Raw genomic sequence first — 16,793 nt, 5'->3', positions numbered from 1 at the left:
TTAGCACGGTGTATGAATTCCCGTAGATCTGAAAGAAGGAACTTCATATTATGCCGAACAGATCAATAAAACATTAGCCCCCATACATAAAATTCTACCGCCACCACTATTCCCATGAGTATTCCCGCCACCTTAACGGCTCGCACTTGTTTATATCACGCCGCTGAATAAAATAGTCCCAATAACTAACTCGTAATTTATTGTGTGCATAGTAAGTTAAGTTGTTGTTTATGTCTTTACACGACTGATAGAAAATGTCTCATTGCATAATATAACAAAAATAGGTAGTGTAGCCCAAAGTTACACAATTCATTTTTATTGACAGATCGATCTCAGTGACGTAGTATAAATGCGCCATGTAGTAACAGACCGATCTTTGCTGGTTATGTTCTTGTTAGTAGCTGTGGTGTGGAAATTTGGTTACGTTTTCAATTTATTTCAGTGACATTTTCTTAAATTTAATTTATCTTGTTTGATGTAGAAGTGTTAAATTTCAATTTGAAGAAACTGTCATTCTTTGAATATCATTTTGTAACAAAACTGGAGTATTTTCTTCACGGAGCCAAAGCCGCCAATATTTCACATCTTCCAAAGTGCGTTCACGCGCACATCGAGACTGCTGTTATTTTATTGCACAAACTCCGATATAATACAAGGATTATACATTTCTAAGGTAGGTGAAATTCCATGTACCGTTGTCATAAACTGTTTATCTAACGTGTGTAACACTTGAGTACGACACGCGATGAACACATGGGCCTTCGCCGCCTAGCAGATGATGTTTCCTTCATACGTCTGCTGTGTTCCACAGCCCATGATCGTGTTCCCTAAACGCTACCAGCCACCGAAATCTATATTACCAGTGATTTGGGAACGTAGACATAACCTAGTTTAATTGATGTTATGACTGCAGGTGATGAACGGCCATTCTGTCCACACCTTACTTGTCAAAATTTCGCGGCTACTAGCTAACGGGAACAGAGAGGTGTGAGCGAGGCTATCGCGTGCCACCTGCCAAATATTGGGGTCGGCGGCACGTGGGAGCCTAGCTCGGCACGAGCCTGATGACAACAAAGCGGCATGGCTTTCATGTAGCTTGCCCGTGCATGACGGCTATCTTGCCCTGATGTCTGCTTATTGTTTATTTACTACTGGTCGTCTGTACCTGGATATCGTAAAATGACATTGAAATGCATTTAATTCTATTTCCAAATTTACAGGTGGGCCATAAGTACAGAATCTCATAAAATACCGTCCAACATGTATCTGCTCAATATAACCTATGCAGGCCTACATCTTTTCGTTGTATCCAAATTGTAACTTGACCTGTTGTTTGAAAGCGCCAGCTGTTCACACCTCACATGATCATGCGTGGTCTGTCATTGTAATAGTGACTATTTTCGATGCGATTTTGTAGCGTTCGAAATATATTAGCCTCAGTGTAGAGTAGATTTAAACAATTTGTTGACTTCCTATTATTAACACATAGTCCTGTGTGGAATCACTGTTATTTGTAAGCAAAGTATGCAACTGCTCTCTTTATAATGTTGCTTTGTGTCAGTCTTGTACAGAACATTATTTCTGTATACCATATTTATCTTCTTAAATGGTCCGTCCCCCTTTAACATTTATTTTAAGAGGCATCAAAGGATGAAGGATTGTAAAAAAATAGAATAATGAATGGTTTAGGAACATGAGAACTTTCAAATATCACAAGAATATTCAGACTTTGGCAGCCAAATTGCTAAAAATATACCTGATATTTTCCAAATACCAACACTTTTACCTTTGAACAAGAGTATGCCATACTAGTGATGATACCCCAGTACATGTCTATGTTGAATGTTATGCCTGCAAGTAGCGTACACGTTAAGGACGGAGTACACATGTTGAGCATGAGACAAAGTTCATGATAATGTCTTTAACTCCTAAATAACATTAACGATGATGAAAGTGGTCCAATGTCTATGATGCAATCAGTGTGAGGAGGCCTCTTCTATCTGACCAACCGCTGCTCTTTGTCAAGCTTTACATATCATGTGAATATTCAAATATTACTGTAAACTGTTAACCAATAAAGTCAAAGTGGTAGAGCCCTTCTGTTCAAGTACCACAATCACTGACACCCAGAGAGACATTTGGCGTAGTCCCCCTCAACAGAAGCTGGCTTTATCTAGGAACAATTTGATTGGCTAGCAGCACATCAGTATTAATTTTCTCCCTCTCGAGCTGCTATTTATGTTGAGGTCAGGCAGTGAAGCCTGTCATTCATACAGTTGACTGCTACTGTGCACACAGCTAGTAGTCTTCTCGGACCTTTTTTCCCTTTTTGTTCTCTCAGTTATTTTAGGATATTCTCAATGCAGGTATGTACTTTTGTTGTTGCCTTCTGTTAAAGTCGATGTTTTTCTCTCCGTCTGCTTCAGTGGTGCTAAACCGTTAGCTTGCTATTGAATGTGAAATAGTGGCACAGCCGAGAACAAAGGACCTTGATCCATCTGCAATAATGGCACAAAACTGCAATCAGTCTAGCTATCCTTTGTGTAACCCTTGTATGGTAAGTATGTGTAAGATAGAATCATATCACATTTGTTAGTTTGGTGTATTTGCTGATGCTAAGGAGCTGGTGAATCTGATTGTAACAAAGAAATGGAAGCAGTTTCACTGATGTAGAGACCATAAACAGCATTGATTTTTCTTCGGGGCTGCCATGATACAGTGTTGCCATGGATTGGCTTGATATTTCTGTTTAATGGTATCTTTAGACATGTCTATTTTGACTAATTAAATTGTCGATCTGACCCACTATGGTATTTGAGCCAGCCAAAAAATGCTGTGCTGTTTAAGGAGTGCTGTGTATGGGCTCTGTAAATGAAGGCCATTTTATTCTTCCTACAAGCTGCCAGTAAATGTGTATAATATTTGTAATATCTACTGTATTAAGGTTAACAATTGTCCAGTAGTCAGATTATTACATATGTAATGTTGCCCACAAAGTATTTGACTGATTCATCCCAAGTGGAAAAAATCTACTAAGCACATAGTGTATGATTTGGTATTTTTGATGTTTATGCTGAGGATTTGTAAAGTTCAACTATTTTTCTATTTTACTGGCAGGATTCCCTAAGTTCCATGTTTCATACAACTTGAGAATATCATGAGAAAGAAAAATTCATGAAATGGATAATTTTTAATGCGTGTATTGATGGATATTACATTCCAAATCTGGCCTTAAAATTGTCATAAACGCCATCAGGAAATGTTATGTTAGTTTATTAAGAAAGAACTGAAAAATGAATATTTGTATCATGTTTTCAGATCACACTAGCTGACGGCCACAGCATGATGGACCCACAATCCCAGGTTGGGGTGGCCGCCCATACACAAGTAACAAATGGTGGTACTACCTCACCCACAGATTCGCACTCGGATGATCTCAGTAAAACAAACTTGATTGTGAATTACTTGCCACAGACAATGACACAGGAGGATATACGATCGCTGTTTTCTAGTATTGGGGAGGTTGAGAGCTGCAAACTCATCAGAGACAAACCTACAGGTAATTGTTACCTCCTAGCATTTGTATGCAATCTTATAACCATTTCCAGTATTGTAGGATAATTCTGTGAACATCTTCTAGGTGGTAGACAGTCAGTAGTGCTCCTTCCCCATCTGCTGGTTCCCACCCCCACTCCCCTTTGTGTAGTACACAGACAATAAGCAGGGCCCCAGCTGTCTCCATAACAATGTTGACTGGAGGCTAATTGAATAGTAACTCATCGATTCAGTGTGGAATTTGCTATAAGATTTGAATTTGAAACTCAAATTCGGCTTTTGAGGTGTTCTTTTTTAATAAAGTTGAGCATATGGGTATTTTCCTTAATTATGTAGCTATCATATTTAAGTGTTTACTGGTCTTATTTGTGTGGTACTTAGAGGACAAAGTGATTCTTGTTAGAGATAGGAAAGGTGAGGAAATTCATATGAAGTTATTTCGAGATTAAGAAATAATAGGGTTTTGAACCGAAGAGTAATAGTGATAGTGAATTAATTTCAGTGGTATTTAGATTTATCTGGATATTTTGAAACCAAGTGTTGATGTCTGAATTGCTCATGAAATGATGAGTCAAACAAGTTATATTGATTGGACAATTCCAGAACACGTCCTAATAATAGAGTGACCTCAGTAGTGAAGTGATGCTGTGATGAGTTGTGTCAGGATGAATCAACAGCACACTGTACTAGATAAGCCTTTACAAATTGATTTTGAGTCATTGCTTTTGAGACAGGAATAAGTCACCAGATCTGTAGATTGTCACCTAGGTTATTGGTGCACACAGAACACTGCTATGAATAATGAATTAGATAGGAGTTGTCAGTAACAAAGGGCTGCAGTGGTATAGTGAGTCAGTTGATTATGGTAGCTCTCCTCGCGGTTCAGGGATTTCCAGCCAGGATTAATAGTGTACTTTAATTAAGGGTCGAGATCTGTCAGGAACAAGATAATAGCATTTGTATTGAGCTGCACATGATGGCTAATGAAATTAAGATGGAAACATATGCCACATTTAATTATTTTGTTGCTCATTACTCAGACAGGTGCTTTTCAGCATTCTCGATGGTTCTCAGTATTGATTTTGGAATATGCAGCATTATATGGTACAGAAAGTTGCTGTAACAGTTCTGAAGCATGTGACTAGTGGGAATACCTTGTAGTTGACTCATTCTCAGAGATCCTGAACAAAATGTCCCTGTTCTACTACTAAAAAAACAACGAAATAACAGAACTGAAAGAAATCTTGCTCAGGATGACCCACATTTCCAGATAAACACATACAGCATTATTCAAACCTATGCACGTGGAAGCACTTTGTAAGACCCTCTAAAATTGTCTATAGTGTTGTGTGATACAGCCCCGGTGTACTAGATAAACTGGAGTTTAGGGGCGAACATGGAAGTGCCATCCGTGCTGATTGTAGGCAGCAGATGGGGCAAGGAACTTTGATAAGAGGTTTTCAAGATGGGACTTGGGATGTTAGTCTTAGAGTAGATCACCAGCGGGATATGCGATAGTTCAGATCTAGCTCCCTCCGCTTGTTTTTGCAGCAGAGTGCCAGTTGCCAAGCTTAGAGTGAGAGGGAGCACATTTTCCTTCTGTTATCTATGTGCTTATAATGGAATCTGAAACTTGAGCAAAGTATCACATTTCTGTGTTTAACCATGCTATGAATTTTTTGTAAAATATGTAGGGATAGGTTTGTGCACTCGTGCGTAGATTCTTGTTCATTATATGCTGAATTTAGACATTATTTTGACAACCTGTCATCATTCTGCACTTTTATCATCAAGCAAGATAAATTCTGAGTATATGTATGAAATGTGAATCACATGTTTATTATGTCAGTTTGATGTTGCATGTTAACTCAGAAATAAAATTAAACTGCCATTTCTGAACTTTCAGTTTCCATCTCCACAAATATTCTTAAATGTTCAGACAAATAATCATAATTTGGTAAAAGAAATGAAATTTATTATCATGAGTTTATGTAAATGATTACTTTTTGTTAGCTAGGATATATTTGTCATGTTGTGAATCCTTATTTTCATTTTACTGATCCTGTAACGATCTCAAGTTTCCCCTTCAGGACAAAGTTTGGGGTACGGGTTTGTCAACTACAAGCGGATAGAGGATGCAGAGAAAGCCATCAACACACTGAACGGACTGCGGCTACAGAACAAAACCATAAAGGTACCAACACCTGCTTTTCTGCATCACATGTAATAAACATCGTTTTCAGTAAACCTTTCTTTTCAATTACTGCATAATTTTGTAACTGCATCATTTGAGTCTTAACTCTTGAGTTTGGTAATGGGACATTGCATCACCATTAGAATTGATTTTTAATTGAAACTTTTCTCTTATTTTTTCCAATCTTCCTGACAATTTGTTTTAAATAGAGCTCATGCAGGTTTTAATGAGTGACTGCATCATTCTTGTACTTATATGTATTAATAATGCCAAAACAACCCTCCAAGTCCAAAAAGGTCATGTGACTCCTGTCGGCACTCTACTAACTATATGTAGTAGTGTTAAGGTAATTTTAGTTAGTTCATTTGATTTGTTGATTAATCCTTGAGCTCTGCACCGCCCACCTTCATCCACATCCAGCCTGGCTAGAAAACTGAACCTGTTACTGGTTTGGTAGATGGCCTCATGTGCTGCAGGTATTAAGACTGGCAAAAACACTTTTGCTTTTAGTAAAGATCAAGCTGCTTTGACAACAATTCAGTAATATGCCATATGTTGGATTGTCCATAACACACGACACATGAATATTTGAACACACACATCCCAGTACTGTTGCTGGCACTTGCTGTCCTCTCACACATGCCAAATTACGTTTTCATGCAGATTCTAGTGACAAGAAAAGTAATGATTCATCTGGATCCAAGGAAGACATGACACATTTCACCCTGTTGATAGACAGCTGCCTCAGTATTACTGATACATAAATAATGTGGTGCTTATGTTGTCTGTCACACTCTGACATGACCGACAAATTGCACATTTCATTCAGCTTCGCACATTCTTGCCTTTTTGACCACATGCAAAGAAATAACAGACAGCAAAAACAGTAGGTGACTGAAAAGGAGGGAAGATGGTGAGTATGCCAGAAATTCTAGCAAGCTGTGAGACAGACATCTCAGGTATATAAAAAGCCAGTAGAGAAATCAACAGAGAGGCTTACCAAGTCTGCTGTGTGGACAAAACATAGATGTTCACTTCTAATTTATGGCAGACTGGGCAAGCCCTGGACTTGGGATGACAGTGGACGGTGTAGTGTGGAGGATTCTTTGTCTTCTGTTGCTAAATTGTCTCACTTCTACAGCTGCTGTTTTTCAGTTGTTTATGTTTAGTTCTGTTCTCGGCCGTTCTCTCCAACTTCTTTTCCCTGGTTTCTTTCCTGTTGATTTCTCCATCACTGTTTTGTTTTGCATTTTAAGTCTCTTCGTTAACTTTCAGGTGTCGTATGCTCGACCAAGCTGTGAAAGTATTAAAGGAGCAAACCTTTACATTAGTGGCTTGCCAAAATCTATGACTCAGTTGGACTTGGAGAAACTGTTTTCTTCTTGTGGAAGTATCATAACTTCAAGAATACTATATGACCAAAACACAGGTACTCTATTTGGATTTATTTGATTTTGTCAATTTATTTACTTTGTTCAACAATTATTTGTAGGTATCATATGCAAGACCGAGTAGTGAAAGTATAAAGGGTGCTAACTTGTATATATGTGGCTTGCCCAAGTCTATGACACAACAGGATTTGGAGAAGTTGTTTTCACAGTGTGGAAAGATAATAACATCCAGAATTCTGTACGATAATACCACAGGTCAGAGTCTTTCTCATTAGTCTGTGTGCATGATGGGTCTGTCCGTCAGTCCAGCCTCCATACCGGGCAGTTCAACGTTCATTTCGTTTCCGTTGACCAATATTTCACTTCTGTTCTTATGTTATTTTGTTAAACATAGTTGGAATGCGTTGTTTTCCACTTGTTTTTGCTGGATCATCATTTTCCTACTAATCTGCATGATTTGATAACACGTTTTACTTGTGCAAGATTTACCATTTCATCTGATATAATTTATCTACCTGAGCAGATTGTTCATCTTACATTGAAGTAATGCATATGTTTCTGTATGCTTGATGTTCATTCAGCGTTGTATGTTTCCAATACAAGTGGCTTGTTGATCATATCTGCATGGATGTTGTTCAAGAAGTTTTGTCAAATGCTAGATATTTAGTGTGTTATTGCACTTCTTAAGTTCAATTTGAGATACAGGAAGTTAATTCATCCATTACTCTAACAATTCTCATTTGTAAAGATTTTGACAGTTTGGCTTGTTCAGTGTCCCAATGAAAGAAGTGACAAAGGTTTTGAATTAAATGTGTAAGCTTGAGGGACTTGTAAATTCATTGTAAGAAATACCTCCTCTTGTTTGAAGTTTATCTCTAGGTTAATTTTATTTGGTAATTTCAATACTTTGTTGTTTATTTTGGCAAGAAATGTTGAGTTTGTTGTTGTCTGTTTGTGAAATATTTTATTCCAAGGCATGAAGGAGGAAAACTTCGTTGAAAATTTGGTTTTGTTTCTTTGGTTTTCTCATCCTATTGAAATGGTCAGATCCTTCTCGACAGTTGTGAGGCAGTAATTCCCAGAAAATGTGTCATAGTTTTGGCAAAGAAATACACATATTATTTATAAATGTACCATGTCCGGGTATCATTCAAAAAGTCAAAGTACACCCACCCTTACTTTACACTTGGTTAGTGCCTACATTTATATCAACATGTTTGTTTTGTAACACTCGCCATATTTAGTTTGTTACATGTTTATAATTGTATATTTTTAATGTACATGAGTTGTTAAATTACTTTCCACATTTAGTTGTCATTGTTTATTTGAATGTAATGATACAGTAGTGGTGTTTTCCACTGTCAGTTTGCATTACCAGTGACTTCCCAAGCCGGTTGTTTCAACTTGTTTGTACTTGATGGTGCTTGTATATATATTTATCTATATCAAAATGCTTGGTGTAGTTGAGGTATGCTTACACAAGTATATAATTATTTGTCAAGTGTATTTATTGTATATTGTAGTTAAAAACTTGATCACTCTGTGAATGCAATATCTACATATTTAGCCTTGTACTTAAAAGTTAAAATTGAGCTTTAGGAATACTGTATTGAGGTATCCACAGAAAGCTAGAAATATACAAAGACTGTATTTTATTTATTCCATTCGTTTTTATTAAGTAGGGATAATGTAGATCTATATTGTTCAGGTAGTAACATGCTGCTGCTTCACTATTTCAGGTTTATCCAAAGGGGTAGGGTTTATTCGGTTTGACCAGAGAGTGGAAGCTGAACGAGCAATCAACAAGCTGCATGGGCATATCCCAGAGGGGGCCACTGAAGGAATCACAGTCAAATTTGCAAACTCACCAAGCTCCAACAAAAACATGACAACACTTACACCCTTAGCCCTAGCAGCTACCTACGTTTCCCCAACACGGAGGTACTACGGGCCCATTCATCATCCCACAGCAGCTAGCAGATTGAGGTGTGTGATCACTCTTCTAATTGGATCTGTTCATGTTAACAATTTGGAACCTATAGGGGTTCAAAAACTTACTTGAAAATATGGTACACAGTAGCAAGTATAAATTGCAGAGTGTTGGGTTCTATATTAATTAGATACATAAAGGAAATATTTATTGTAAAGCAAACAACAGTTAATTTTCATGTTTTTATATCACAATGATGTATTTTCATGGCAAGCCTCCTTTAAACAAAACTCTTTCTTCAAATCATGCAGATATTTTGTAACATTTTGGTTCTGTACATTGCAGATATTCCCCAATGGATTCAGGCTTGTTACCGAACACAATCCTTCAGACAGCATCGGCAACAACTAGTGCATCAGCTGGCGCTCTCAATGGCACAGGATGGTGTATTTTTGTGTATAACCTGGCGCCGGATACCGAGGACAGTGTTTTGTGGCAGTTGTTTGGACCATTCGGTGCAGTGCAAAGCGTCAAGGTTATTAAGGATTTCCAGACCCAGAAATGCAAAGGATTCGGATTTGTCACCATGACCAATTACGATGAATCCATGATGGCAATACAGAGCCTCAACGGCTTCAGTCTGGGAAATCGCGTACTGCAGGTGTCGTTCAAAACCAACAAATTCAAGGCGTAAGACACGCACGTCTGATCATCTAGTCACCCCATACATTTCTACAACAAAAAATTGCGGACTTTCATTCGTCATGGGCAGACATGACATGAAGAACTTCGATTTGTTTATGACTGCCTATGAAAGGTAACATTCAGGAAATCCATGACGATAATTTGCATATATGGAGTCAAATTTTCCATTATCTATCAAACTGAATCATGGGAGAATCTCCTAAGAAAACCACTTGTGTTCATTACTCTTTGTGCATAATTTATTTGACCCTTTTTTCGGTGTATATTGAGTTGTCTCTATTTAATATTTGTGTTGATATTAAACTAGCTTTTTGTGTCTTAGGAAGGCTGGAAGAGCCAGATCTGTGAAAAATCATATCGCATAATTTATTATCGGTTTTTGAGAAATGTGCTTACAGTGCACGTAGCAAGCTCAAGTTTGAATTGTTTCAGTATTGTTCTACATGTTCCCTCAGTCCATTTATTTATTGCATTATTTATATTGGATCCACGGTTCTTTTGTGGGTTATATTAAATTTTGGTTTATTTGATTTTGTTGTGTCTGTTTTGTCTTGCATGAGCCTATACTTTGATAGGCCCATCCATTTTATTTTGTTACAAAGCGTGTTGTACTAACCCATTGTCTCCTACTTCCAATTTTTACTGTCTGATGACAGTGTGAAAGTTTGGAACTAGACTGACACAGAACTGAATGTATAATAGCAACCACTCACTGACTTAAGTGCACCCTTTTTGATGCCAATCATTCATAACTTTTGTTTGTCTGAACATTTGAGTTGGAATGGGAATGAGTTATTCGTTCCAGTTTAGTTTTATTTGAAGGCCAAGTTTTCTGATTTCCGTTCTCTTTGTTTCTTTAATTTCTGCATGCATTTGAAGAATAACAATGCATGTTTGAATTAATTGGATATTTCAATGTTGATAATGAAAATGAATTTGTTGGAGATATCCCGTCTCATATATTTTACAATGTTAACTGTATGTATACTTTTCATAGGCATTTCAATTTTACGACCATACATGCTGACGTATCAGGTTTCGGATCTTCCACACTCAAAACTGTTGATCAATCTATTAAGATTAATTATTAATGAAGAGGTCACAATTTCATGTATATATTATATATATCCGATGCAATAGTCATGGCATCTTCATCAATTACCACAAAACATTTTTTAATTAAACTCATTTGTTTTGGTCATATTTGACTGAGACAATTTACACATTGTTGAATGTGTATGAAACATTCCGGAGAGAGAGAGAAAGACAGACTGTGGTATGCATATGCCCACATACATTGCATAATGTGTGATCATGCAGGATAGATACTTGTGTATATATTGAACAGCCTTCATGCTAAAATGTATAAACTGAGAAGGGAACAATCTGTATAAAAGGAGCAGTGCACAAATGTGATGATTGATTCTAATTCCAAGTTTATAAAAGTTTTTATACCTTTAAGAGAAACCATTGAATATATGTTTGGATCATTTATTGCTCTTTTTTGAAGGAGCGAACGTTTTGGCAGTCTTGTTGGAAACTGTTTATGACGTATAATTGTTCTATTTTATGGACAAACAGCAAATATTCTTTTACATAGACTTCCAAACTGATGTCTCCTTGTAGGCCCTGAGGCCCAATTATATATGCAATCCCTTTTACCCATTTTAATTGTTGGAGACTATCGAAAATAATAGTGGTCAGTGGAATTTGTTACATGTGTTTTTTGACAACTATGTGTGGCCAGAACTACACTGGCAAATCTTCTAGTCTTGTTGCTGATCTAGACCTATCATTATTCTTCTCCCAATTTACAGTTAAATCATGTGCCAACTATCCGACAGTGCTATATATGGTAGATTTTCTGTTCCATGTTCTCAAATCTGTGCTGTTCAAATTGCACATTTTACCAACTTATTTACCTGTAGTACAAGCAAGAGCAGACAAAAGTTATGCATGATTGTTTGACCCGGATCAATTCTTATTTCACTATTTCAATTTTCAATTTGTCTTCAGTACCCAACTGAAGTTTGACAGGAACGTTGCTATACCTCCTTGTGTGAGTGTAGCTTTTTCCTGATAGATTTATTCAATTTATAGTTTCATCTTATAGATTTTATTGTATTCTTGAGAGTTTTCAATTTTCAAAGTTTTTCTTGTTCAGTGTTTTTTTCTTGTTTGAGAATTTTTTCTCTTGATTCATTCCATGAAATAATGACATGGGGTTAGACTTTGTTAGGATGGCTGTTTCCAAGGGTAACAATATAGTGTTGTTGGGTTACGCAGTTGCAGAAGAATGTCCAACAAAGTCCCACCCAATGAGTTTAGAGTTTCAATTTCACCGTCTCTGTGTGCTTTAAAGCTTTGCGTTTGTATCACTTGTAGTAGATTGTCTCGTCCCCCAGTTGCTAAAAGAATCAGTATCCACCAAATCAAAATGTGCTCTCTCTCCTCTCTCTACTTTCCAGCAGTATGTATTGTTGTATCCAAAGACAAAGAGCTCCGAGCTGTTGTCATTATTCGTAGTTTCAGTTGTATTGCAATATTTGTACTTTTACATGTGAAACTATTTACACAAATAAAAACTTGCAAGAAATTATACTCTCACATCATTTCTTATCTCTCCTGTGATTGAGCCTAGGTAAGACTTAATGACCCGCCCATCATCCTCATGTTCCCAACACCAGCTTATGTAAGTTTGATGGAAGGTGGTACTGCCGTAATTGCTGATGTAACATGTTCTGTTATATATGTATGGGTAGACTTAGACATGAATAAAGTCACATCATTCCTCCATGCTGAAATAATCGTGTCATAGCATTCAGCCTGATCTGTGCCAGATCCCTACCAAAATATATTTGATGATTCAGACAGGATTTTAATTACTTCCATGATTAGGAAGTGATCACACTTTACTAATAGTTTCATGTCGGTGTTTCATGTCGGTGTAATCTGATCCAGTGACTTCCTCTCCCCATACCATGACTGCTTGGCTGTGTGACTGAAGAAAACATACTAACCATCTAATATGATATTGAGGTAGTCTTAGACAGGGTGTGTTCATTCCGCAGCTTGGGCTAATGCCAGGATTTCTTAGCATTAACCAGATTAGTCCCTTGATCATTAAGCTACTTAGTTCTAAACAAATTAGGTATCTCTTGGACATCATGCTTTTACTATTGAGAGAACTGTTTTGGTAAAATGCGATGATTCTGCTTGCAAAGCTGTATATATTTTTGTCAGCTGTGATTTGAGAATGGTGTATGGCATTTCAGTGTTGAATCAAAAGAGGTTCTTGAGAGATACTAAGGAGAGTCACAAAAAGTCCTGCATCCACACATTTCATCTAGGTATTTTAAATGTACACATCTAAAATGGTTTTCAGCAGTGTTTCCTTTCTAAATTAAGCAGGTCCATGAAATTTTCATACTGCATTCATATGGGTGAACACGTTTACTTTTTTAAACCTTAACAATCAGTGTGTTTTAACTAAGTTGAACAGATATTATAGTTTGAGTAATGTACCTCTGAAATGTCTTGAAAAAAATGATTTATGCAAAACAGGTGACAGCACAAATGCTTTTAACAAGTACTTCTATGTATGAGTTGTCTAGTCTTGTTGGAAAGGTGTCTACCAACACTGTCAGTTATCAGCAGTGTTTCATCAGTATGAATCTACCTGGATTGTTAATCATGCCACCCTGTTTGCCAGGAGCATGTGGTAAAGGGGCACCAGGTGGTGGTGTGGGCAACATGGGCGACATAACACTGCACACTGTCACACACCACCACCCTTTCACAAAAGGGGATTATATTTATGGGGAACACTCTGTATAACTGTCCGAGGTGGAACAGGTTGAAATCTACTATAGTGTCTAATCAAACAAATATTCACAAATGAAGAACCGGTCAGGTTGAAGTGGTGTGTATATATATATGCGTACATACAGTCAAGTTTTCAGTTTAGGTTCTCTGACGTTGCTCATGTAGATTTATTACAAATATAATTTTTTATAGAGGGTTAATATTTGTGTCAAGTCCGATATATTATGGGTTCAGGACCAATGTAATTCACACAACTTGAAGAGTGATCCGATGTTCTTTGTCCCAAAAGCTGTATATATATATATATACACCATATGAATGATATAGCCAACTCGGGGCAAGGTGAATATCGTGTTACATTTCGATTTACTAACGACTATACCGTGGTATACACGTGGTTACTATTGGACACAGATCAAAGACGATGTATTCTGTGTATATACAACCATTCCCAATTACCGTACAACCCAAACCCTCTCAAGTCAGTCAGGAATGGTCCCCCGAGATGCCCTGTCGACAGATCGGGAGTAGCTGACTTCACTTCAGAACTCCGTTAACCTAAAAGCCGAGATACATTGCTAGTTGCTGAGTCCCCCGAGACCTTACCAGGATACTCTCACACCTCGAACGCGAGGCCATCACCCACAGGATTTACAAGTATGGAAAGATCACGATACAAATTGATAAGGAAAATTGGATTACTGCGGTGGCTATTTCCCCTCCAGACGGGAATCGTATAGCATCATCTAGAGCGGGTTCCGCTCTCACTGTGTAAAAGTGATTTTAAACAACTTAGGTCTGCCTTGCCCCCCCCCCAAAGATAATTATGCCTAGGATTGTGTTAAGTATTTCATAAAAGGTTTCGATTGACGTAAATATGACATTTAAAATTTAGATTCGAGTGCATTCCTGAATAATTCAACATAACCAACCGCATATTTAATGTTCGGTTTCGGATTTTTTCACATACAATCTCAAACTATATACTTATCTAATGTATTGCTTCAAGTGGTCTGAGATTTTTATGGCGGGAGTTACCACGTAACTAATGAGCATATACAAGCAATAAGAGCATGCCACGCGGGCTACCCGAAGGAGCATCTGTGTTGGTATTCAGCCCCTTTCAATGTCGGAAACAGCTGGCCACACAGTGAAAGAGAATGCATTATCTATATTGTTCCCAAGTCTGGCCACACGACTTGTTCGCGGGACGAGGTGACAGATGGTATAGAAAATATGACCCGACCCAGGCGTGCATTGAGCGTCGTCCTCTTTCACTGCGCATGCGTCCCGTGGGAGGCTTCTTTTAACCAATTGGAAGTAGTCCCAGAGAGCAGGTGCAGCTTCTCGAAAATCTTTTGTTGCAAAGATTGCAACCAAAATAGTGTTTACCAAACCTAGCCCCTGGGTGAGGCGGTACTCCTTCACCCATAACAAACAAATAGGATTTATTTTATATCTGCTTGATCCGTCATGATAACATAATGGCCACACGTCAATGTCACCTGCCAGAAGTGTATATAACAGTGAGTTGTTCGGAGGTGTTACCCCCTTACTTACTTACTCTAATAAACTGAAACAGCGAATTATTCAAACCATTGTCTATACGTGCGTTTATAGACAAATAACTGCGCAATATTGGAAACGTGTTAACTATAAAACAACATGAAATAAACGGGTTCCGAAATCGTGAATGTCCTTGACATTGCCCCGTAATATTAGCATCCCCTAATCATCAGACATGCCAACGCTTTACAGCAATGGCTGCTTGTTACACTTCATGAGTAACGCCGGGTTGGTATGGGTTAGACATCTTGCCGTACCTTGACAATAAAGCAACTGATGTGTGGCTAGTTCAGTTATAACTCACTTGTCCTGGGACATTATAATTAAGCCGTACACGAAACACTTGGATTGGGGTGCAGTAATTTTAGTGTTGCGTTTAGTAAATATGTTTTCATAGAACTATCTATGTGGGTAATTATGTTCTCTCCTTCCTTTAGGTATAAAACTGTTACCACTTCAAGCGTGAAGGTGGGACTACACTCCATTACCTGGTGCAGATAGACATTGACAATCTTTGTGTTAATATTGTAATGATTTGCTGCTTGATATACATTATTGATATTGTAGTTTACAGTTGAATGACTGGTCGATTTTTGTAGGCCTGACAGGCCCCAACCAAGTCTCCCTCCAGAACGTATCGCCAAGTCATCTGTATACTCAACCTACGCGTTTTTCCATACTGACGCCTACGGGGACATAGATAAAAGCTCTAAAATCTACCTGTGACTGACATACATGTACATTGTCCGAATCGGAATCCATTCTAAGCTGACCTTAGTCCCGTTCGTATCTGAAATGAAATTCACTAACCAACGGTATTTTGGAAATGTCAAGGGATGGTCATTTTCCCACACAGTCCATGGTAATGCGCCCGTGTTTTATATCTGACGTTGTTAATTACTCGACAAGTTTGGACCGCGCTAGGGCTTCCGCTCGGCTTCAAATGAAGGTAATTATGACCTCTGTCCAACACACATACCTACTATTGTAACCCCAACTCTAGTCCAGCACTCATGGCTTCTTCCATATATAGCAGCTCAATATAAATAAACCAGACGGCGTGAGAGCAAATATGTGATAATTTGCTCCAAATATATGTCACTGCTTGAGAATCGATTAGCCTACGTCTAACGGCTTGTAAGTTGTCTAGGCATTATAACCTATGGATTTTCACGTCACAAGCAGATTATTTGACATGGTTCTTATTCTAGTCCTGTTGGATCGAAACGTCTATGACATTCGAGCCAAAGAAGACACCTGTGTTTGTATATGTTATTCGAATCGTTGAAAGCGTTCTATGATTGAACTTGTTGTGTTGTCTTCCTGAAATGTAAATCGTCAGCGCCATGTGCAGAGAAACAAGTACCATTAGCCGTAAAAGACAAAATAGTGGTGAAAAGTATGTCACTGGACTACTAAGCTCAGCGATGACACCAGGTGTTCGCAGACCGCCTCCGTGGTGTAGTGGTTAGAGCGTCCGCCCGGAGAGCGGAAGGTCGCGGGTTCGATCCCCGACCGCGTCATACCAAAAGACGTTAAAATATGGTACTTGTTGGTCCCTGCCTGGCGCTCGGCATTAATGGGTACAACAAGGACTGGTCGGCTCGGAGTCAGTATAATGTGTCTG

At 38.1% G+C, this 16,793-nt stretch overlaps 1 protein-coding gene across 7 annotated transcripts; it reads left to right on the top strand.

Moving 5' to 3' along the window:
* The first annotated feature begins 356 nt into the window (after positions 1-356).
* LOC124292571 (ELAV-like protein 1) lies at positions 357-12,376 on the top strand. 7 transcript variants are annotated; one of them, XM_046729712.1, is made up of 7 exons: positions 357-673; positions 2,427-2,557; positions 3,319-3,559; positions 5,634-5,749; positions 7,242-7,395; positions 8,880-9,126; positions 9,416-12,376. In XM_046729712.1, exons 2-7 carry the CDS (start codon positions 2,507-2,509, stop codon positions 9,762-9,764), a joined length of 1,158 nt encoding a protein of 385 aa, XP_046585668.1. In that variant the 5' UTR covers positions 357-673; positions 2,427-2,506; the 3' UTR covers positions 9,765-12,376. The 7 variants fall into 7 exon arrangements, with proteins under 7 accessions (XP_046585668.1, XP_046585671.1, XP_046585667.1 ...); XM_046729715.1 differs by having other exon boundaries at positions 358-673; positions 5,646-5,749; XM_046729711.1 differs by lacking the exon at positions 7,242-7,395 and adding an exon at positions 7,025-7,178 and having other exon boundaries at positions 359-673.
* Positions 12,377-16,793: the final 4,417 nt, after the last annotated feature.

The sequence above is a fragment of the Haliotis rubra genome, unplaced genomic scaffold (assembly GCF_003918875.1).
Source record: "Haliotis rubra isolate DU_JTF1 unplaced genomic scaffold, ASM391887v1 Scf52, whole genome shotgun sequence".
NCBI classification, from domain to species: Eukaryota; Metazoa; Mollusca; class Gastropoda; order Lepetellida; family Haliotidae; genus Haliotis; species Haliotis rubra.
This window is presented reverse-complemented; position numbering and strand designations above follow the sequence as displayed.

Excerpts from the sequence above, each read along its gene's own strand:
- LOC124292571 (XM_046729712.1), top strand. The coding sequence starts at position 2,507 with ATGGCACAAAACTGCAATCAGTCTAGCTATCCTTTGTGTAACCCTTGT. Across the intron at positions 3,560-5,633 it reads CATCAGAGACAAACCTACAG|TTTCCCCTTCAGGACAAAGT; the intron begins GTAATTGTTACC and ends AACGATCTCAAG. Across the intron at positions 5,750-7,241 it reads TACAGAACAAAACCATAAAG|GTATCATATGCAAGACCGAG; the intron begins GTACCAACACCT and ends AATTATTTGTAG.